At 29.8% G+C, this 23585-nt stretch overlaps 2 protein-coding genes across 2 annotated transcripts; one reads left to right on the top strand and one right to left on the bottom strand.

Moving 5' to 3' along the window:
- Positions 1-1834: 1834 nt before the first annotated feature.
- LOC139427219 (uncharacterized) lies at positions 1835-22519 on the bottom strand. Its single transcript, XM_071188163.1, has 6 exons — positions 22324-22519; positions 19245-19367; positions 17500-17621; positions 13721-13853; positions 2923-3013; positions 1835-1929 (listed from the first exon to the last, which is right to left on the bottom strand). The coding sequence occupies exons 1-6, from the start codon at positions 22360-22362 to the stop codon at positions 1835-1837; spliced, it is 603 nt and encodes a 200-aa protein (XP_071044264.1). The 5' UTR covers positions 22363-22519.
- LOC122270419 (uncharacterized) lies at positions 6021-8782 on the top strand. The gene is made up of 2 exons (XM_043047684.2): positions 6021-6410; positions 8043-8782. The coding sequence occupies exons 1-2, from the start codon at positions 6113-6115 to the stop codon at positions 8564-8566; spliced, it is 822 nt and encodes a 273-aa protein (XP_042903618.1). The 5' UTR covers positions 6021-6112; the 3' UTR covers positions 8567-8782.
- Positions 22520-23585: the final 1066 nt, after the last annotated feature.

A 23585-nucleotide genomic window follows, 5' to 3' on the forward strand; every position in this document is an offset into this window, starting at 1 on the left:
TATATTAAACTATTGCTTTTTTATTTTCCTTGGCGACAGAACTTCGAAAAACAGCGTTAAGATTATGTCTTTTAAGTGATTTTGTCATTAGATCAAAAGTTATTAAGATGTTCCGTTTTCATTTTGCACACAACACATAACATCAAAATTATATATTAAGGCGGTCGTTACCGAACACCCTCGCATATCATTGAAACTGTGCTCAGTTGATTTTATTTACCCTTTGCTTTTGACAATAATTCTCTCCATCAAACAAGAGATAACTGTGAAAAGCTCCAAATTAAGCTCTTTGGTAATGTCCATGTCAAGCATTCTTTTCAAATGCAACATCTCGTCAGCCAGAGATTCCTCGTGAAACAATTCTTCATATATCTTACGAGTGTCCTAAAATATCAAATTTTGAAGTTACTTTAATAAATTCTTAAGTGAACAAAAACACTGAGTTACAATAACTTTAAGAAACAACTAGAGACCAGTAAGTAATGTCATCATAAGTATATTCTGGTATTTGTCGATTCAGAAGCCAATAAACTTCGACACATACGCGTGACGTCGCTTACAGGTATCGAATTAAATCTGGTTTAATTCACAAGGTTAGGCATGATCACTCTTCTCGAGTTGCAAGTACTCAACTGTGCTAAGTGACAGTGTTGACAAAAACAATCTAAGTATAAGGACTAAACTATAATTAACTAACTCTTTACAACACCAACTAAAAAAATGCACTAATTTATTAAAAATAATACAAATTAATTTTTCAAGTAATAACCTATGAAATGCATTAAAAATTTATTAAGAAATTAATAAAAACACTTTTTTAAGTAAATATCATTAAAATTTTTCCTTAACGTTACAATTCTTTGAAATAAATCCTTTTTTTTTTTTTTTTGGATACATTTACGATTTAGAGCATTTGTAACATGATGTGTTTTTTTGAAATATATAGAGTAAAAAAAAAATCTTACTATGGGTGTAAAAAGTTTTTTTACCGAAACTCCATAAATAAATTGAAACTATATCGCTTTCTTTTTAAGAAATCACTCTAGACATATAAATTTTTTATAAAATTCTAGACTGGACTGTCACAGATGGGTATTTATAATAAGTCACCGTAACCGACTATCAACAGTCTATTTAAAGTTGACAAAGACTGCTTAAAAACTTACTGAAAAAACTGAAAAAAGACTGCTTAAATTACTTAAGTGAATCGGTTTAGGCTTTTTAAAAAATTTCCATTAAAACTATTTTTCTTGTTCTTACATGTTTCATATAAATATTTGGAAAAGTAGTAACTAGTTTACATTTTAAGTAGTCTGCGAAGACTACTTTTTAGAAGCTTTATGGTAATTATCATTTCTTGAAAAATGGTGATTAATAGCCTATGTTTGAAGTTAGGTAAAGTTTATCTCTTTATCTTTGTAATTTTGATTGCAACTCAGAAAACAAGGAACCTCTTGATTCAAATATGGAACCCAATTTGCCTCCGCGTGATAGAGTTTTGCTAAAAATTCGCACTTTCCTTGTGTAATATAAAAAAAACTCCACTTTTGCTCTTATTGTGCGTCTTTAAAATGTGATCTGTCTCCCATATTTCTTCGGCTTAAAGCAAAAACGACCAATGTTTAAATTTTAAAGCAAATAAGTTCAAGGAAAAAATATGCCAATAAGTATTTTCGTTCATATTTATGACATGCAATTGCTTCCAGGGAAGTCGTTTTCTAGCATATATATATATATATATATATATATATATATAGATTTTTTTTTCTGAAAAAGTTATGTATGAATGCTGAAACATGAAGGAAGAAATTTTTTTTACAGTACAACTATCGTTTTATGTTAAAAGGGCATTTATNTGAGACTCATACATAACTTTTCTTGAATCCTGAACTCGACAATATTTCGATAAATACTGAATGGGAGTCATATCTGCGAAACAAACTTTAAACCATCAAGATCAAAAGATTATAGACATTTTGAAAACAGAAGTTAATATGAATAAAGAAAATCAATGCATGTAAATTATTTGTTCCTTACTAAAACACAAAAATACAATAAAAATACGTTATACCGACGATCAGAATAACTGATGTAACTGACGTTATAGTATGCTTTTGTTAAAAGTAAATGCACATATCCAATGTAAAAAACGTGAAACTGTATTCTCTTCTACATACTAAACTTCAAAAGTATATTAGCTTTTATTTACTTCAATATTAAATAACTCAATAAAAAATTTATTCCCTTTACTAGGTTTAAACTTTATCACTCTGTAGTTGCATTTATCTGGGATTCAGAGTGCCCAATGTGACATTTTTTACTACTAGTTTAACTAATAATAATTTTGGAGTTAAATGGTAGATAATGATCAAATGTTAAGCTTTTTTATTCCATCGTTCCCTGATTACGTTTTTCGGTATACCTTTTCACATTTTTATAGCTATCATGGTTTTTGCTCTGGAGAAAAAAATTCAACGTAAAGTTGAACACTCAAAAAGCATTAGTGGTTTTTACAATTTTTTAACATAGTCATTTTATAATTTAAAAGTGTGAACTAATATTTTTTTCTCTTTTAGCAAAGTCTGTAAAAAAGCGCAAGATCAGCAAAGAAATTTAATAAAAAGTGCAGTTTCATAACAGTTTCAGCTGTGTGATATATTATGCTTTTCCATCGAATAACTTCCAAAGGATAATTTGAAAACGATTTTGCTTGGGGAAATGGACAATTTTTGACATGATTCTTTTGTGCCGAATTTAGCTCAGAATTCGATTCAATGCAGTTTCATAAAAAGTTTAGTAATGTGTCATTTTGCATTTTTTTTTGAATAATTCAGTTAGTAAACGGCGTGAAGTCATAGAGATATTTAAAATTAAAAACTGTAATTACATGAAAACAATGAAAGATTTTCTATAAAAACTCACTTGCCAGTCTTGTCATGTCGATTGGCAACTCAAACCTGCAAGACGAATGACTCGGAATGACGCGCACTTGTAAGTTATCTTGGGTAATTTTCTAAAAAAAATATATAAAGATACAATTTATCACGATAAACATTAGTCGGGTAATAAGGGTAAAAAATTTTGTAAACTTAAAAAGAAAAAATTTTAAAAAAATTTAGTTTGCCTGTCAAATAAATATTTTTATATAATTAAAATTAAGTACATTTCAGAGAAATTAATCGCATTTGATTGAAGTTTATGACTATAACTGGCTATAAGTTTATGGCTATGGTTATGGTAGAAACTGTTTTAAAAAATAAAAGCTAATAATTTGTCATTCTGTCTGAATGAGTAAAAAAATCCGCTATTTTATGCTGTCTTTTTATGCAATCACATTTTGCATTTTTTTTTTTTTCAACAATCAGCTACTCTTATTGTAATTTATTTGAACGATCTTTTTTATATTGGCGGGTGGGCGAGGTGCTGTATACTATGTGGTTGATGAAAAGAACCACGTAGTCTTCGTAGTTATGAGAATTACTGCGCTCATATAATTCTTCAACATCACCTAAAACATTGTCTTGCCTTAGTATAGAACGAAATCGTTCCAAAATTCATTTCATAAAATTAGGGTCTTCGGTGATGTTTCAAAGAGGAACTGCTACGAGAGAAGACTGTTTAACACGTTGAATGCCACGCTAATTTTACATAACTTGCCCGTCTGGCGAAACTGTAAATAACTACAAATTAAATTTGCAAATATTAGGCAGATTTTGCTGGTTTTTTAAAAGGTTTAGCATGACATATCTGAAAAAGTGAATTATATAAGCATACGAATTGTTTAGAAATAGTGGTGGATAAAAATCTACTAAATTGAATTCATTAAACCAAGAATCCCAATTAACAAACTACCACTTGAAAATATTTATTCGCTGTCCGGAGCAAGATGGCATCTCTGTGTATATAAATAAAACTATTTTTGTGTGCTATATATTGCGTTAATTTCTTCAAACCTTTTTAGTAACGATAATAATATTTAAAAAAATCAAAAATTTACTCGAATTATGTGTTTCTAACAGTATTGGCTTCGCCGGTCACCAGTGACCTGCGTGGCACTACGACCAAACTCAGTGCCGTTCACCGGTGACCCCTATGGCATTCAACGTGTTGAGAGAGGAATTATGATAAAAATTTAACTTATGATCATATTGTTGCTGTAGCCAGCATTAAAATTTTATTCCTAATTTATATTACTTTTAATTACAACTACAATATAAAAGACACTGGAAATTGTGCTGAATCTTTTAAAAAAATATCTCATTAATATACATACAAATATTTCCTTAATATGCATACATATATGTCATACATGTTAGCATGAATTTCCAAATTTGCTACTGCACGCTCGCCTGGATGTAGTGTTGGGAAACAATTTTTTATTTGTCCTGCAGCAATTTTTATTCGCAAAAATAGTTACATTTTAAATAGTCATATCCTGAATAAAAGCTTCAAAATTAAAATTTATGAAATAAAGATTTAAGTTTTCATTGCATCATTACATATTAGATCACTTTTCCAGCGAGGTAAAAATTTAATTATGATAATTTTTTTTGTAATATTTATCTATTACTCAAAAGCATAGTATTTGGCCACATTTCAAAGATGAAAGCGAAAAGAAACTATTTTTCTAAAAGGCAAGATTCTTCTTAAACATTTAGAAAGTTTATAAGACAGAAAAATCACATTATCTGATTATTAATAAACTAAGAAGATTCTTTTTTTTTTGAGTTAATTTTTTTAATTTATTTAATTTTTATGCGTATAAAAAATAAATAAAATAAATTAAGTTACCGATAGTCTACATTTTTTGTGATTTTCGCTTGCACCTGGCTAACGAAAAAATACCTAATTAAGCTTAAATCCGAACAGATTATAAACTAAATGTCAATACAATAAAACTTTTATGGTACTTTAATTGAAAATTTTTTAATTTTGAATCGTCAAAAAACAAACAAAATTTTACTACGAGTCATTTTCCGTCTCTCATCTCAATTTTGGCAAAGTTCTAGACGATATACTGGTCGAAAAGTGGAATTATTTCACGAAGAAAAAGGATTAACTTTAAAAAAAGGGATTTATTTTTTTAAAAAAAAGGATAAAAAAAGGATTAACTTCACTACTCACTTCTCTCATCTCTTCAATAAATTTTGCAACATCGTTTACCAAAAGTTTTGGCTTAATTAAGGTCTTAGATCGGTTGGAACGCATCAAACTCTACAAAAAATATGAATATTAAATTTTAAAGAAATACATTTTATCCATTTGTTTACATCCATTCATCTATACATTTCATCATAGTAAAACTTTCACTGCTTTCAAAAAAACTATTAACTTAAAGGAATCATTACGACAAAATTTGTAAAATTTTTCGAGTAACTATATAAAATCACAGAAGTCTTCTACAACGAAAAAACAATTTTTCGAATAAGAGTAATGGAAATATTGGATTAAACTTATTAATTCAAATATCACGTGATGCCCATTGCATTATATTTGAATGCCAATAGATAGTCTTAAAACACTAAAAAGAAACGCAGAAGTTGCAGAGATATTATAACTCGTATAATTTTTAATTACTTACACAGAATAAATTAATTTTTTGACGAGGGAAAGTTATTAGCTTATAGTTTGAAAAAGTCTGATTACACGTTCAAGCGGTTAACATTAATAAAAAAATTATTGTTAAAAAATTATTTCATCGAGCAGTCATTAATATATTTCAGTTGCTTATAAACACTTCATATATAAATTGCATTCACATATAAATAGTTGCTTATAAACACTTCACATATAAATTGCTTACTTCCTAATTCTGCAACTATAATTTCTTACTATGTATAAAAATCTATCGCAGTTTTACAATATTGTCAATACATTTTTATAGTCTGGAAAATCACACGGTAGGATCCAGTTTTCCCACATTAATTTTCATATTGGTTTGGTTGTCATTAGGGCGCTTTTTCCGACACGATACCGACAAAACGGATCCGATTGTCGGCGAACGACATAGAGTCAAGTAAAATACATGGTCAGCAACGGAGTGCTTTTTCACTCACCGATAAGATAACGATTACGTCGCATCCGACAAGGCGATATCGTTTGTCGGAATCAAATGTCGGTTAAGCAATCACGTTTCTCCTCAAATCGGGCTGATTTTGTGTATCTTTCCAGTTCTATCTCCTCTTTTGATATCATTATTTTAATTAATTTAGTCATTTATTTGATCATGTCAAATGTAAAATTTGATGTCATTTTGCTCTGTGAGCTCGTAGAAGCTAAGGAATGTTTATGGAATAAACGAAGTGAGTTATATAGAAACAAAATTATACGAGAAAATGCGTGGGACGAAATCAGCAAATTCTTAGATGAAGAGTATGAAGAAAAAACAAAGCTACAGAAAAAAGAAACAGGTAAATATAATATTTTTAATAATATACGATAAAACTGAATGCTATGAAATTGTATAAAAATGAGAGTGATGTCATTTGAAAGCGCAAAAATTATTTTTTAGCTAAAACACTTACAAATTTGTTTGTACTGTTTATAATAGATATGAAATATAATAGTTTCGCATAGTGCATGCGTCCGATTTTAACTTTAATTTATGTTAATGCCAGAGGGTATTTTTATTTAATATAGTTAACATAATGCAAAAGAAGTAAGCTGTAATTTTATTTTCTTCTTAAAAAGTGCTTTTTCGTGCATTAAATGACGTCATTTCTGTCTATTCATTTATCATTGAGGGAGATTTCTGTATCCTGATATGTGGCAGATTAATCGCCAAGTCTTAGCAACTTCCGGGCAACGGCCAGCGAGAAACTAAAAAAAAACATGACAGAAAGGGACCAGCTCAAAACGTATAACTCGTAGCCACCACCGGGTAAACATCTACATGTTTTTTTTTTTTTTAATTTAACATTTAAAATACATTTGGCACCTTGGCGAATGCAGTTGGCGATTTGTTGCAGTCTTATACTATCTCTATTTTACGCAATGATAGGTGATATGGTAATATCCCCTATCATTGCGTAAAATAGAAATAGTATAATTTTGATCATGGAGTTGAGCTTAATTTTTTTTTCCTATCTGTTTATCCTATATTAAGGACTGATGTCTTTTAATAAACAAGACTTTAGTGTCTTGGGAGAGAAATCTTTCCCTCATTTAGTCAATAATATTTTATCACCCAATATATTGCCCAAATAAAAAAGCAAAGATTGCTATTTTGATTTATGTATGTTGTAAGTACCTATACAATGTGAGTAGAAAAATAGTAATTATATGATCAGCTAACTATACATTGTCAGAATAGTTTATCATTTCCGATTTGTGTGCCCAAGCTCAGTCAAGTGGTTTAGTTATGTAAAAGAAGAGCTCACGAATAAGTAGTATAGATAGGTTCAATCTAGCTTTTAACTGTCTGAGCCGGTGATATATCTTTAATGTTTAATTTCTGTGGTTGCAAAGTTAGGCAATTGCAGTAATTTTCTTAACTCATAATTTCTAAATTTAAACCAAACATTTTCTTAAAAGTACAAAAAAGTTGAATAGTTGAAATTTTACCTTGCGTCGGAGCACGCCCAAGCCAGAAAGCTTTTTTTCAGTAAATTAGCTTACATTTGGTTCCGAATGAGTCCATCTGATCTCTGATAAGAAATTATTTTAAAATTTCTTGAACACCATGACATTTCAGATTGTAATAGTAAAGAGGTTTTTAATGATGAAAACATGAGTTTATCGCTTGCTTTAATTGTTTTATTACTTTTTTGCCGTCATGAAAAATTTTCTGCAAAGGTTATAAAGGTTGATAGTTGTTGCCCATATGAAAAATAAATGCTTTCTTGTTTCCTTCATAACGTCCTACTTCAATATTACAAGCTTCGAGTAAACTAACTTCGAATTGTATATTTCTTACTGCTTTTGAAAATGTATTATTAGTAGTGTGAGTATGAAATATTTTCTCACTCACCTAAAGTTCTCTTTTTCTTACATGCTAGTTTTTCAATTTTAACTTATATGCTATTTTTTTATCTACATTTTAGTTGAAAAAATAAAGAGTAAATGGTGTAACATCAGGGATGCTTTTATGAGAAGTTTAAAAGACAAAAGTAGCCAGTCATCCAAAAAAGAATACTTGTACCATGCGCATTTGCAATTTCTTCTAGCTGGTCAAGAAAACGACAGCACCCAATCTAGCAAAATTGTAGATGAATTGGCAACATCAGCTATCTACGAGAGTGTTGTTAATCCAACGGAAAATGATCACGCACCAATCACTGGAAATGATCCACTAGAAATGATCTGCAGTGAGTCAGGTAGTGCCTCTGGTGAGACCTCTACTAAAACGTGTAAAAAACGCATACGCTCTCAACAGAACTTGAATGATCTCGAGAAAGAGATCATTAAGGAACTGAAACGGCCTCGGTTGGAGAAGCCCCCTAGTACATTTTTTTCTTCATTTGAAGAATACGTCACAGACATGAGTGAGAATGAAAAAATTGAACTGCACATGGCTGTTCTAACATTAATCATGAACATTAAAGCTAAAAGATCTCAACCAGTATAAATAGAAAGCTGTGATCCACTTTAATTCTCCATAGTAATTCACAATCATCCATAGTTCTTCATAATCCGACAAAATATGCTTACCAAGATATTTGTTCCGCCTTTACCGATACCTTTTTCGCCGATACATGACGATGCCATTGTTTTTCCGAATAACTTTTTCAAACATTATATCACAGACATACGGGTATATTATTGAGATAAGAAAAATTAAAAGCAGCGTNCGTCGTATAGCAGCACTTATTGCAGCGCGTGGTGGCTGCACCAAATACTGATTTCGGACGCTTAATTTGTTTCTTTTGTTTTGAAAATTTCATCATTTATTTGTATCAGTACAAGTCGTTTCTGCATTAAATTTCATTTGATTCTGATGATTCTTTCATGGTGTTGCATTTTCTACAAACAGCAGTTTATGTATGTATTCAATTTATTTCCTTATGATTAGAAAAAAAAATATTTAAAAAAAAAACATTTTTCTTTTTAAATTTTACATATTATACTTTTGAATTTAAAAATAACTCTCTTTTATTTTCTATGCATTTAAAGAAGAAAAAAAATTAAGCTCTGAAAATAAACAAAGAAATAAAAGTTTTATCTAATTTTTTCTTATGTCTGGTTATATATTTTTAATTTCATGATGTTGCATTTTTTACATTGTAATGAGGTTGAAAGACGTAAACAATAGTAAAAGTTTTATCGAAAATTTTTATAAATCCATTTTATGCTTTAATGAAAAGATACTCTTATAATAGTAATGGATTGATAAAAAGGAAAATAAAGACCCTTATGTATTTCAAACAGAACTCGATCTAACTACTGATTTCTGATTGAAATATAATATATTGATTGAATAATAAGAAGTCTGTTCCCTGATTCAACTTAAATATTTTTTGAAACATGATAAAAAGGCTTCAAAAGACAAGTTTGTTTAAACTCATTTAAACAATCATCTAAAGTGATTATTCTAAATGAAACTAATATTTTAATTCGATTTTTAAAAAATGTATGCATACATAAGTTTGTTTCTGGACAGACAGAAAAAATTAATAAATAAAAATTAAGATTTTATAATATTTCTGCAAATGGAAAGAAAAATTTGTGATTGAAACCTTTTAATATACAGATAGCCATACGAAATACATAAATGTACATATTTTTGACAATTGCCATGGCAAGGCACATAAAATAATTAGCATAGCAGGTACGAATACCCCTACCAGACTTTTGAATGACATGATCATTTGAAAAAGAACATAATGGACTTTTCACTAAATCTTCCGGTTAATATGCGTCATTATCTCTGACAATGGGTAGATTATATTTGAGGGTGTCCCTTGATTCTCGCCAAGTTGTGATCGCGGTTGATCGCCAATCTGGGCGATGTTGAAAGCCAATCGTGATTCTGATTGGTTTAAATTATAGCGTTATTTTTAAATGTTCAACAGTATATGTAACTTCAGAGGTCAGTTAGTTCTACGTTGGATGTCGGCTGGTAAGGTTAATTTTGCTTCTGGTCCTGAAAATGACTTCGGTAAGTAAGATAAATCTTAAGTTTCTGTACGATTTGAATAACAATGGAAAAAAAGCAGTGATTGACTAGTGTAAGAATGAGGGTTTAATTAGTAATCGGTATAAATGCCATGTTTGTGCGAAACATATGTCCAGCACCACAGATTCTACTCATGATAAATTTAAACAATATCTAACTGCTATTAGAGAATTCTGTGTACCTAAAAGTGTGGATATTCAAGTTAAATAAAGTGAGTCGATTATTTCTTGTACTTATTCCATTAATTTTTGTTTCGATTCAAAATGCATTTTATTGGGTTTATTAATTTTGCTTAAATTGGGTTCATTGCAATTTGATTAAGTTTTGGTCGATGTTTTGTTGAAATTTTCTAATGTTTTATTGAAATATCATTATGTTTTAGCCGCTGTTCCTGTTATCATGGTGTTTCGCGCAAACAGTAATGGCGCCAAACATAAGTCGCCAATTTTGCCAAGGGGCATCCTCAAGTATATTTTTCCTCTGACAATATTGTGTGAAACTACACAAGCCTTTACCACTGCTATTGCACTTTGCCGTGATAAATTAAGTGGTTTATGGAAAACTCTCCACTTATTCGACAAAATACCAAAAGCGCACTCCACGTATCGACGGGCTCGGCATAGTCGATAATTAAAAACTTTCTGCTTCACGCTCAAGTTATACCCCCATAATTTATATCAAGTTATACCCCCAGAATGTGTTCATTCATTGTAAAGGCGTCGTCGGCCACAAAGACGTAGGGAACTTTAATGCTCTCTGGTGTCAAAGGCTCTGGGTTTGTAATCATAAGACTATCGTTGCACAGCAACTCCCAGAACTTCGTGTACTGCAGAATGTTGGAATCGCAGTCTTTTCCATATCCTCCAATGTTTACGTAGCTAAATTTATAGGAAGCATCAGCTACAGCCAATAGAACAATAGAATGATGCTTCGTATAATTAAAATTCATAGATCCCTCGGAAAATTTATTATCCTGATATGCTTACCATCAATGGCACCGATGCATAGCGGAAAATTTGCAAACTTTTTGAATCCTGCGACCACTTTTTTTCCAGTTTTCTTCACTGGCTTTCATAAGATGTTTTTCCTGTAATATCTCCCAAATATTTTCACAGGTGCATCTAGCTATTTTGGATATGGTTGTCACACCAATTCTATGAGAGTAATGCAAGTCTGTGAAAGAACTACCAGTAGCCAGATATCTGGAAAAGAATGAAAATAGTTTTAGTTTATTAAAAGCATGTTTTATTACAGTAACTAAAAAGAAACAGTATAAATAATTACCTTAAGGTGACAGCAAGCATTTCTTTTGGAGGAATGCATAGACGAAAACTGGTGTCCTTTTTCTTAATGCTATCATAAAGAGATGTTANTCAGAATATATTCATTCATTGGAAAGGCGTCGTCGGCCACAAAAACGTAGGGAACTTTAATGCTCTCTAGTGGCAAAGGCTCTGGGTTTGTAATCATAAGACTATCGTTGCACAGCAACTCCCAGAACTTCGTGTACTGTAGAATGTTGGAATCGCAGTCTTTTCCATATCCTCCAATGTTTACGTAACTAAATTTATAGGAAGCATCAGCTACAGCCAATAGAACAATAGAATGATGCTTCGTATAATTAAAATTCATAGATCCCTCTTTCGGAAAATTTATTATCCTGATGTGCTTGCCGAGGCATAGCGGAAAATTTGCAAACTTTTTGAATCCTGTGAGCACTTTTTTCCAGTTTTCTTCACTGGCTTTCATAAGATGTTTTTCTTGTAATATCTCCCAAATATTTTCGCAAGCGCATCTAACTATTTTAGATATAGTTGTCACACCAATTCTATAAGAGTAATGCAAGTCTGTGAAAGAACTACCAGTAGCCAGATATCTGGAAAAGAATTAAAATAGTTTTAGTTAATTAAAGGCATGGTTTATTACAGTAACTGAAAAGAAACAGTATAAATAATTACCTTAAGGTGACAGCAAGCATTTCTTTTGGAGGAATGCATAGACGAAAACTGGTGTTCTTTTTCTTAATGCTATCATAAAGTGATGTTAACACATAGTTAAATGTGGTTTCGCTCATTCGGAAGTAATTAAAAAATTTATTTGGGTCTTTTTGCAGCTTACGGAAAAGCACATAAAAATCTCAAATCTCCTTCAACATATCTTGCTTCATTTATTTCGTGCACCCAAAAACGTTTCTGCACTGCTCGCTTCTTTCTTCTTAAATAAAGTAAGTATAGAAGTTTGAGGCGACGATTATCATCGGGCATATTTAAGGTTTGCAGGAAAAAAATCGCAGCAGAACACAAACAAATAACTGCTCACTCAAGTTTAAAACATTGAATGAACGAGAATTTCTACTTCTCGGACGAACGATATCGGACAAGTGAAAAAACAATTGCTTGAACGATCCGACAACGACGTTGTCGTTCAGACATTTGTTGACCGATTTTGTCGGTATCATGTCGTGTAATGAAAAAGCGCAGATTGGTTCAGTTGTCATTAGCATAAAATTGATATAAGTCATAAAGTTATTGTTTTCCTATAAATATTTTTGCTTCCCTTATTCAAAGGTTAAAATTACCTGTATTGTCATTTTTACGTTTTTGATTTTGTTTGATTTCTAAATTAAGAGTTTAGGATGATTTTTTATTCTTATTATTATTATTAGAATAATGTAATTCTACGTTACATTTTAAGAAAAAGTTATTTAAGTCGGTGTCTGATCTTATTAACCGTTTTACAATTATTATTTTTTAGTACAAATTACATTAATAAACTTTTAAGAAATACGGTTGAAGAGATTCGGGGGAAAATATACTTGAGGGTGCCCCTTGGCAAAATTGGCGACTTATGTTTGGCGCCATTCTTGTTTCTGCGGAACACCGTTTTAACGGGAATGGCGGCCAAAACATAATGATATTTCAATAAACATTAGAAAATTTCAACAAAACGTCGACCGAAACTTAATAAAATTGCAATGAACACAATATAAGCAAAATTAATAAACCCAATAAAATGCATTTTGAATTGAAACAAAAATTAATGGAATAAGTACAGAAAATAATCGACTCACTTTATTAAGCTTGAATATCCACACTTTTAGGTACACAGAATTCTCTAATAGCAGTTAGATATTGTTTAAATTTATCATGAGTAGAATCTGTGGTGCCGGATTGGCGGACATATCTTTCGCACAAACATGACATTTATACCGATTACTAATTAAACCTTCATTCATACACCAGTCAATCATCGCTTTTTTTCCATTCTTATTCAAATCGTACGGAAACTTAAGATTTATCTCATTTACTTGTATTCATTTTAGTACCAGAAGGAAAAGTAACCTTACCAGCCGATATTCAAAGTAGAACTAACGGATCTCTGAAATTACATATAGCGTTGAACATTTAAAAATAACGCTAAAATTTAAACCAATCAGAATCACGATTGAGTTTCAACATCGTCCAGATTGGCGATCAACCGCGATCACAACTTGGCGAGAATCAAGGGGGCACCCTCAAATATAGTCTACCCCAGCTTTTAAGATATAATTTTGTAATTAAAGAACATTTGTTACTAATGTGATTTATAAATCAAATTTGACTATACTGCTATATTTTTTCCTGTTTTAACGTCTGCCGTAGGATCTTTTGGAGCTTCTTTCTTTTCGTCTTCTTCTGGAGTCTTATCTTGTTTCACAGGCATATCTGAATTCATATCTTTAATTGGCTCTTGTAAATTTCTGCAAAAGGAATCGTAATAAATTTAATTAAGGAAACTGAGTAACAGTAGTGGATCAACAGTGTTATTCATTCTGTCAAATACTGACACGGAAGCGTCTGGTTACTTTTGTCATCACACTGTGTATGTTTCATTCAACTTGCTCCATTAGTAGGTTGAAATACAAGTGTTAAAAAGTGTACTTACAAGTCAATACTGTACGATATGACATTTTGCCATAGATTAAGCAACTTTGCACAACAGTATCGCGTATCGCTGAATTTGCACCAATATTGTGGTCTACAAAATTGAGATGTATAAAAATAGGTACTATTTCTATAAGTACTTCAGTATAATAAGTACTCGTGTGATCTTTCATCTCTACCGGAAAAATGTACTTTGAAGTGCGCCTGGCCAAAAATTGCACAACAGTAAATATTGCACATAGCAAATTCACACAACAGTATTGCCAATCGCTGAATTTTCACCAATATTGCGGACTACAAATAAAGAATTACATAGAAATAAGTACATAATATGATCTTTCATACGGAAAAAAATATACTTCGAGTTGTCCCTAGACAGAATTGCACAACAGCAATTATTGCACCTTGAAAATAATTTGCACAAAAGTATCACCTATCACTGAATTTGCACTAATATTGTGAACTCCAAATTCTGAGTTACATAGAAATAAGTTGTACATAATATGGCCTTTCATTTCTACGGGGAATATATAATTCAAGTTGCCTCTAGACAAAAATTGCACAACAGTAAATATTGCACATAGCAAATTTACACAACAGTATTTCCTAATAAAACGGTCAGCCAAATGAAGCGGCACGGAAAACATTATGTTTTCGAAAAACATAATCATGTTTTTGGTGCACAATTAAACACAATTTAAACACAAAAAACATCGATAAACAGAAGAACGTAACTAAGACATAACATAACAAAAACATAACATATGCAATGTAAAATATTCAAGTTGCCATAAATGTAACAATGCCAAAAATCCTGGAGGCCAACTTGGTAGAGATCAAAAAGGCATCTCGAAATACTGATTACCCCATCTTGACATTTAATAAAACACAGAATAATTTTTAAGTCCAATGACTTTATTGCAATATTTTTGTCGAAAAAAATTAAATTTCTTGTTTTCGACTGGATTATGAAATTTCTCCTACCTTATTTCACTTTAACTGCTATTATGTACAAAAACCAAAGTAATAAAATATAGATTATTTTCAAATAACGCATACTTCAAGCACTGTTTTGCAACAACGGTTCAAAAAATAATGACGAACTTAATAAAATGTACAATAAAATTAATAGATAATGTAATTTTATAAGAAATTTTTTGTAATTTTAAAAGGCGTGTAATTTTATAAGGAATGAACAAAATTAAAATAAATAGGTTTTGAAAAAAAAATTTATCTCTAATTCCGCCGCTCGTGATTTTATTTCGTAATGATGTGTCTTTTTTATTTGTTGACATAAAATCCTCCAAATAATTCAACTTTCTAATTCGCTTCAGTTAATTAATAGGTTTAATGAACACTCGAGTGGCGAACGGATTTTACTGGAACGATCTTTAACAGAAACATTTCACTAAAACGCCTATTTAAAATTAAATCTATCATAAATTATGAAAACTGAACATCTATTATAAGAAATGCACCTTTTTTCGAATAAAAAATATTTAAAAATGAATTTACTTTTCGATAGAAATAATAAAAGGAAAATTTGATAAAAAAAAATTTATTTTTAACAAAACGTATAGACATTTTTTATCTTCATTTTATCCACTAATAATTAATAATTTTTATCTTAAATGGATGATGATATGTTAAAAATATTTTGTTTATTTTAGTACTCGATGGAGATATTTGTCATCGATTTGCTTTTTTTTTACTTTAAATTTTTGCCAATTTATTTTTGAGTAATCTGAAAGTATTTTGAGTAATCTAAAAATCTTAAAATCCCTTCTGCGTGATTAACCTTTAAAATAATTTGAATGACAAACTTGTCGTTTGTACTAGTATCTTAAAGAATTTATCATGAAGGCTTTTCTTTAAAGGTTGTCAACTAAATAACAGTTTTTAGTGAATAATAAGCTGTTTTCATAAAGTTAATAGCAATTATTCATGACTGTTAGGTTAAACTTCACCACGCAATTATTCATGACTGCTAGGTTAAACTTCACCACACAATTATCCATGACTGTTAGGTTAAACTTCACCACACAATTATTCATGACTGTGAGGTTCACCTCTACACCAACGTGCGCAAATCCATCCTTTCTTACTGGGTAATAAATGCAGTTTAGAATTAAAGTTTATTTGCTTTGGGTATAAAGCACTAAAATATTCGCTTTTTATTTTATTTTCTTTGATGAAAAAGCTTCGAAAAATACTCTTAAATTAAAAAGTTCGATTATGTACAGTGTAGAGTGGCACTTAATTAATTTAAAGTGCACCATGCAATGTATTTATATTTTGTTATCTAAAATTTTCAAAGATACAAATATCCAATATCTTAAGAAATTTTTATTCAGTTCTTTTTCCAGGAACATTTGACGAGTTTGAATTTTCGCTCTGGCATAAAAATTCCTTTTTTTTTTTTTTTTTTTTTTTTTTTTTTTTTGTATAGCTGCCAACTTTTACTTATTCCGAGAATATTTTCCAAAATAGTAGAGAAATGACGAAATGCAATACTGTATTAGGCACAAGTATATTTTTATTTCGCCTGAGTTTAAGAACACCATTGTATGATTATGACACATTATTATTTATATATAGTAGTAGACAAAATCAGTTTAAATTATATTTATCAATGCGAATATAAAATGAGACCAATTTAAGTATCAAAATGCAATCTTACGAATATTTCATATAAGTTGGCATTGATGTTTCTTGTTTTCCTGCTTCTTATGCACGCACAAAAAAAAAGAGAAAAAATTCCGGAGTACCCTGAATAACTTTTGATCTAATGGTCAGATCTTCACATTCTAGGAAGGTTTGAAGGGGTGACCTCAAATATGCTAATTAATTAGAGCAGACAATATTTTAAATTACGAAATCAGACAGAAAACGTGCTTTTTCTGAATAAACATACATTTTTATCGACTGATTCGGATTTCTGACCCCCAAAATATAGAATGTATCCACAATTCTGGAAAATGTGGTCCAAATAGTTTGGTCAATAGAACGGTCCAAAAATTGGACTCCTTAATGCCAATTTTACTTTTTGCGCATTTTGCAATATCTCGTGAACTTTCAAAGCGAATTGAAACACTTTCGCACATAGTTAGATAATTTTATGCGAAAAATAACTTTTCGTAAATATTTGATATTTTTTATTATTTTATTTAATGACAGTCAAAAACATTTTGAATCGTAAGATACACAAGCTTACATCATTTTAAAGAATGTACGTTGGCATGGCAAATTACAAAATTTGAACAAAATCGGTCGAATAGTTCCTGAGAATTCGATTTCTTTGCACCTATTTTCGACCAATTTCGACCATTTTATTTTCCTTATATGTATTACATGATGATGCCAACTTAAACTAAAACGAAATCTAGACTAAAAAAATAGAACAATAAAAAAATTAGTAATTGAAAAAAAAATAAAGTTTTAAAATTATTAGAATTGTTTTACATTTTAGATCTTTGTAGTGATTTCGGAGTACTTTCTATGAATTCCCCAGTATACTTCTCTTCTTCTAAAATATCACTTTCCCAATCACATGGTAGTTCTTCATCACTTGGAGTTTTAGATATCTGTAAATAATACGTTTGAAATTTTTAATTTAATTAACATTGAGTGTTTACAGCTATTGTTTTATAATACTTGAATTTTAGAAAGAATCTTGAGAAATGCATTTGAAAGGAGCTTTTTAGTTTCACTCTTTGTTCATAATGTAAAATAAGTTTGTTTTCAACAAGTGTCTTAATGAGTCTAAAATTAGAAACAGTAGTTTGAATTTAAAATTGGAAGAACTCCTGAAAGCTGCTATTTATAGAATCCTATTTCAAGCAAAGAATTCTTTTTTGCAATTTAAAATATTATTTATAATTAAATGAAAACCATTGTGGCTTTTCGAAACCTTTGAGTTACAAATTATTATACAGCAATAGATAGTGATTTTAAGAACCAGTTTTAATTTCATGTAACATATTTTTAAAAACAAATTTTTTTTTTTTTTAAAGTTTGAATGGAGAGTTTTTTTTTTTTTTTTACACTTTAACTTCTGTGGCTTAAGCCTTAGTTGTCAATATGCTTTATAGCTAATTACATTGTACCAAGTTTGGCAGCTTTGAATGATTTTAGAGCAAGCGATTTGCAGGTTTCGTGTTGATTTAGTTGCTTTCTTATCAAATTTACACTTTTTTTTTCTTATTAAAATAGCATATATCGACGAATATTTTACGGAATAAACAATTTACATTAGTAGCTCGTATCGTGTAAGATTTGTATTACTTAATTTTGACATATTTTTTGGAGAAATTCTTATACCTAATAACATTTTTTCCAATGCCCACCAGGGTTGACATTCGTCAATTCAGGTGTATAAGGGTAGATTGATTGGGCACTATTTCAAGAGCACGATATTAGGTGGACCAACGTTGCCCCCACAGTAAGGACAGATAGTACAGAGAATGAAGGAACATTCATGCCTTATCCGGGATTGGAACCCAGAATCTTTCTCATGCAAGGCCAATTTCCTGACTCCTACACTGTAAGGTCAGCTACTTAACAACAATAAATGAAACATTTTAAAAATTAGAACGGAAGGAACTAACTGACTTTTAGCAAAAGCTTGCAATTCATGCTAATATTAATTATCCTATCTTATGTGAAAAACGAAATTTAAGAGTGATAATAATATTTATCAATCTGTTTTCGAGACCTTTAGAGAATCTTTTGGAATTTAAAAAAAATTTAAAATTTTTTTGTGATTTTTTTTTACCTTTTTAATACTAAAAAGTAGTTTTAAATACCCAAATATTAAAAAAAAATTAATTTTCTGTTTTTAAATGTGGAAAATTTTTTAAACCAGTGACATCAAATTTATATTTCCTCCTTAATTTTTTAAAAGAACACTTTTTTATTATTATTTATGATACAGTTCTCAAAATTTTAATTTCACATACATTTTTATTATTCACATACATTTTAAGTTTTTCCATATTTTTAAGGCTTATGGAAAAAAAATTACGAATAAAGATTTTATTAACAGTGGTCATTACAAAACACTTTGAATTAGAGCCGATTAGAAAATTACAATAGTTCATAAAAAAATATTCAGTTCAAATTTATTGTCATGGCATGCCACTTCATACCATCAACACTTTAACAAAAGCAATACAGGCAATTTACATCAAAGCTTCGATAATATTTACCTGGGTTATTGGATTTTCGGGATCTAGACTTCGAAACTCCCAATCAAAACTTCTGGACATGCATTTTCGATTTCTCAAACGAGCATCCAATACTTGTAAAGCCTCATCTATATTTCTGTTTATCTGTTTGTGAGAGGAAAAAGATTTATAGTGAACAAAGTTAATTAGTTTATTGTGGTATCTGAGTCAGTTAACTTACATAGAAATGATTGTATTTTCCTCATCATTTTTACATCACCGGTGAGAGGGGAAAAATTTAAGAAAATTCAAGTCAAAAGATACTAAAGGGAAAATATGCTGATAGTCAAAATTAATTCTTGTAAAATCTCATTTATATTTCTTTTTATCTGTTTGTGAGAGGAAAAAGATTTTCTACTGAACAAAGTTAATTAGTTTATCGTCTTATCTGAGTCAGTTAACTTATATAGAAATGATTGAATTTTCCTTATCATTTTTACATCACCGGTAAGAGGGGAAAAATTCAAGTCAAAAGACACTAAGGGGAAAGTATACTGATACTCAAAATTGTATAAAAATAATAACGATAATACTCTAGAAGAACTGTGGCATATTTTAAAGTTGTACTATCAAAGACCCTAATTTCCACAAAAAAAACTGGCTATTAAAAAATAAATAAGTTAAAAAAAAGTTTGAAAAGGAAGTGAGTTATTTAATCTGCAAATTGTTTTCATTGGTAGGCGTAAGAAAATTACTTAAATTAAAAAGAGATAAAGTTTACCTTTACGATTCAAAATATTTACCTTTTCAAACTATAATGAGGGGAAAAGTAATAATTTACATCTTGCCAAAAAGTATCAGTTTTAAAAAGTTAATCGTCTCTATACATTGATATATCGTTAACGATGCCCATCACCCCTGTTTTAGGTGTTCACCTTAACGTTACATTTTGTTTTTCAGCGCAAAAACTACACAACTTGAAAGCAAGAAAGTGTATCAAAACATGACCAGCGAGTGTGATATAATAAAAAAACATTTTGATAGTTATGTAGTTCAAGAGTTATTAACTGCTAAACTTGTAATAAAAAATTACTTGTAGGGGCCTTTCAGCTCCCAGAAATGCAACTACAAGAATAAAAATTTAACGCTTCTAAAGAGCCGATTTTAATTATGAACTTAACACAAGTTTTTCCGAATTTCTAATTTATTTTAAACTTGTTGAAATTTAATTTTTTTTTTATGAATTTGTGCTAAATTTTCTTACGGATCTTAACATTACATTTCGTTTTGCAGTTCAAAAATTACAAGACTTAATAACTTGAAATTACGAAAGGGTATTCGAGGGAAAGGGTATTTTTTCTACTTTTCAAAAGTGTACAAGGGTTAAGATGGAATAAAAAAAAGCTTAACATTCAGTTATTAGATTGAGAATTATTGTCTGTTAAATTTGTAGTAAGAAATACCATACCAGCCGCTCTGTTGTCCGTAGAAATGCAACTACCAAGCTAAAATTTGGCATGCTTAAATGGCTATTTTTATTTATGAACTTAACACGAATTCCCTCCCCCTTTTTCTTATTTTTTAAATTCCCATTCGTTCGAAAGTTATTGCAATTTTAAGTACTTTTCACATTTTTTTTCAGTCATTTTACTTGAACTAACGTTTATTTATCCATTGTAATGGGAAATTTCATTTATCCCTATCGAGATCTTTATTTCTAAAGGTTTCGTTTGAATTAATGTCGAAGCTAACAAAAAAAAGAGGAGGGGACATTAGATGTCATAAATCGTAACATGTAATAAAATGAATCGTAACACATTTCTTTTGAAATTTTTTAAAATGTAAAAAACTTAATTTCAGAGAGATAAAAGTAGTTTAAAACTTGAAGTATGATAACTATTTTTATTATTCAACCCTGTCCCGCCCCCGTCAGAGGGCATCCAGGGAGTACTGATAGATTGCAAACATAATTATAACACGGAGAATTTAAAACATAAAAGAACATAAAATTGAAAATATAGTGGATGGTGAGCAATTACAGATGGAAACATGAGTTAATATTAAGCTATAATTAAGGTAACAGTGAATCATGAATATTTACAGATGAAAACAACTCAATTCACAAAGACATTTGAAGTAGATGCAATTCGTAGCGATGAGTGTACCTGCGGATATATCTGTCACATGAAAGATATAGTTGTGTCGCCATTCCCAGAAATCAGATACATTCTAGTCCAAGGATTCCGATAAATTTAGACTATATAAGACTATCGTTGTAGATCATTAGCGAGTTACGTAACTTCGCATTATTTATTTATTTTTGTTTTTTATTATTATTTTTGTGTCGCTCATCCTGTATTAAGTTTTTTTTTCTCACGTAGAGCTTAATGCTTTCTGAAATCCAAGTTATAATTCATTCCGTTATGATTACATTATAGTCATTGCACTTTTATTAACAAAATCTTCATTTAAAAAAATATATCAACATTTAAGAAAAAAAAACAATGATGAGAGAAGGAATCACGGGGATTAATGATTAGAGCGAGCATGGGGAAGAGTCTCCTAATTCTTATTTTTAAAAAAATTGTGATTTAAAATTTGCTAATTCCAAACTTAAGCAAATTATCTGATTTTTTGTAAAATTATTACCACCTCTTTGATTTTCCAGATTGTCATAGTTTTGAAACTTTTTACTTACTTAAGTATCAATTTGTGACCCTAAATGAGAATCTTTTTGTTTTACTTTTCTTTCTTTTTTAACAGGGATTTCGAAATTCCTTAAGGAATAATCTGTACTAATAAGAAAGATATAACGTGCTTTGTATTGACTTGGATGCGAATAAAATGACCCGAAGCTGACCGAATCTCCCGAAGCTATTTCTAACTGCACAAAAAAAAGAAGGAAAAAAAATTCTCCATGATTATCACTGTGTTTTGAACCTAATTATCTATTAAATTCATACGAAAAACTAATGACGTTTGATAAATATGACTTTATGAGAAAAGTCAATGACTTCTGACTCAGAAAATGTTTTAATCACAAATTTTACTCCTTTTGTTATGCATACAATTTTATCGGAAAATTAAATTTAAAAAAAATAATAATAATAAATATATGTACCTGAGGGCGTAATATGTCTACGGGTATATGGCAAAACATTGTCTTTACCCTAGAAACGTTGAAACAATAACAATGATTCCGTGACTAAGTGGAGATGTTCCTATCTTACCTGACTTATTTCTGAAATCAATGGAAATGAAGAAAAAGATTTGGCGACTTTTCTCCCATACAAATTCTTAATTTGAACAAAGATATTGCCATCGTAAAATTTTAGCTGGTTATACAAGGCGTTAAAACCAATTGCTAAATTAAAAAAAAAAAAATTAAATCTTTGCAATATTATATGATACTATTGTGGAATAAATTGACTCAATATACAAAGTGATAAAAAAAAAATTCATTGGGTTTTCTGTAAAAATTCATTTTGGTTTCTGTAACCACAAAAAGCACTGAATACTAAAAGATTAGCATTCTGAAAACAAAGTAGTCGTGTTTTGAGAAGAGAAAGTCACTGAAAATGTTGGTGCAACTAAATAAAAGTTGCAAATGAATAACAAGAATAGGCAATATGGTTAACAGCGTTTTCGAAACTCTGTTGCCAAACAAAATAAAAATAAAAAAGCTTTACATTCGTGACAAACTTTAAACCATAGCTTTAAACTATACATGTTTACCATCTTGCAACAGAGAATTACCTAGCTTTAGAACGGATAAATAACAAATATTTCAAAAGATATTAAACTTTTCAAAAATCGCCAATTTGGCAAATTTGTGCAGATAATACAACGTAGGAGTAATTTTTTAAATTTTAGATTAGAAACACTTTCCATTTTCACAAAACTGTGACTTTTTTTCATGTTCACGTTTAGCACCATTTTTCAGAATTTGGCATTGAGGGTGCTGGCAAGAGATGGGCAAAACTTGACCTAACAGTATTGAATACATGTTGTATACTCACAGAACTTTTGATTAAAGCATATTATTTGTAAAAAGAAAAAAATTTAAAAAATTATTTAAAAAAAAGCATTAGTTAGAGTGACGACAGAGCCTTCTTAAAAAGATAGAAAGAGAAAATACATTTAAGAGTTAAAAGGAAGAAGTTAATATTTTTTATTATATATATAAATCAAACGTTATTAAATGTAATTGGATCCTTATAAATATTCTAAATTGAGCGGGATGTTTAATTTTTTTATAAGGAGTTAAACTTTTTTTATGCTCTCTAGGGGACCTTGTTGAGTTAGGAGAACACTGTCTTCAGACCATAAAAAACCCGTCCAGGTAAGCTACTATATTTAAAAGCTGTAAAGTCTTAAAAATAT

This window comes from Parasteatoda tepidariorum, chromosome 2 (genome assembly GCF_043381705.1).
Source record: "Parasteatoda tepidariorum isolate YZ-2023 chromosome 2, CAS_Ptep_4.0, whole genome shotgun sequence".
Classification (NCBI taxonomy): domain Eukaryota; kingdom Metazoa; phylum Arthropoda; class Arachnida; order Araneae; family Theridiidae; genus Parasteatoda; species Parasteatoda tepidariorum.

What these genes read in the sequence shown, in the direction of transcription:
- LOC122270419 (XM_043047684.2), top strand. Translation starts at nt 6,113, where the DNA reads ATGTCGGTTAAGCAATCACGTTTCTCCTCAAATCGGGCTGATTTTGTG. An exon ending in GCTACAGAAAAAAGAAACAG is followed by an intron (nt 6,411 to 8,042) that starts GTAAATATAATA and finishes TCTACATTTTAG; the next exon opens with TTGAAAAAATAAAGAGTAAA.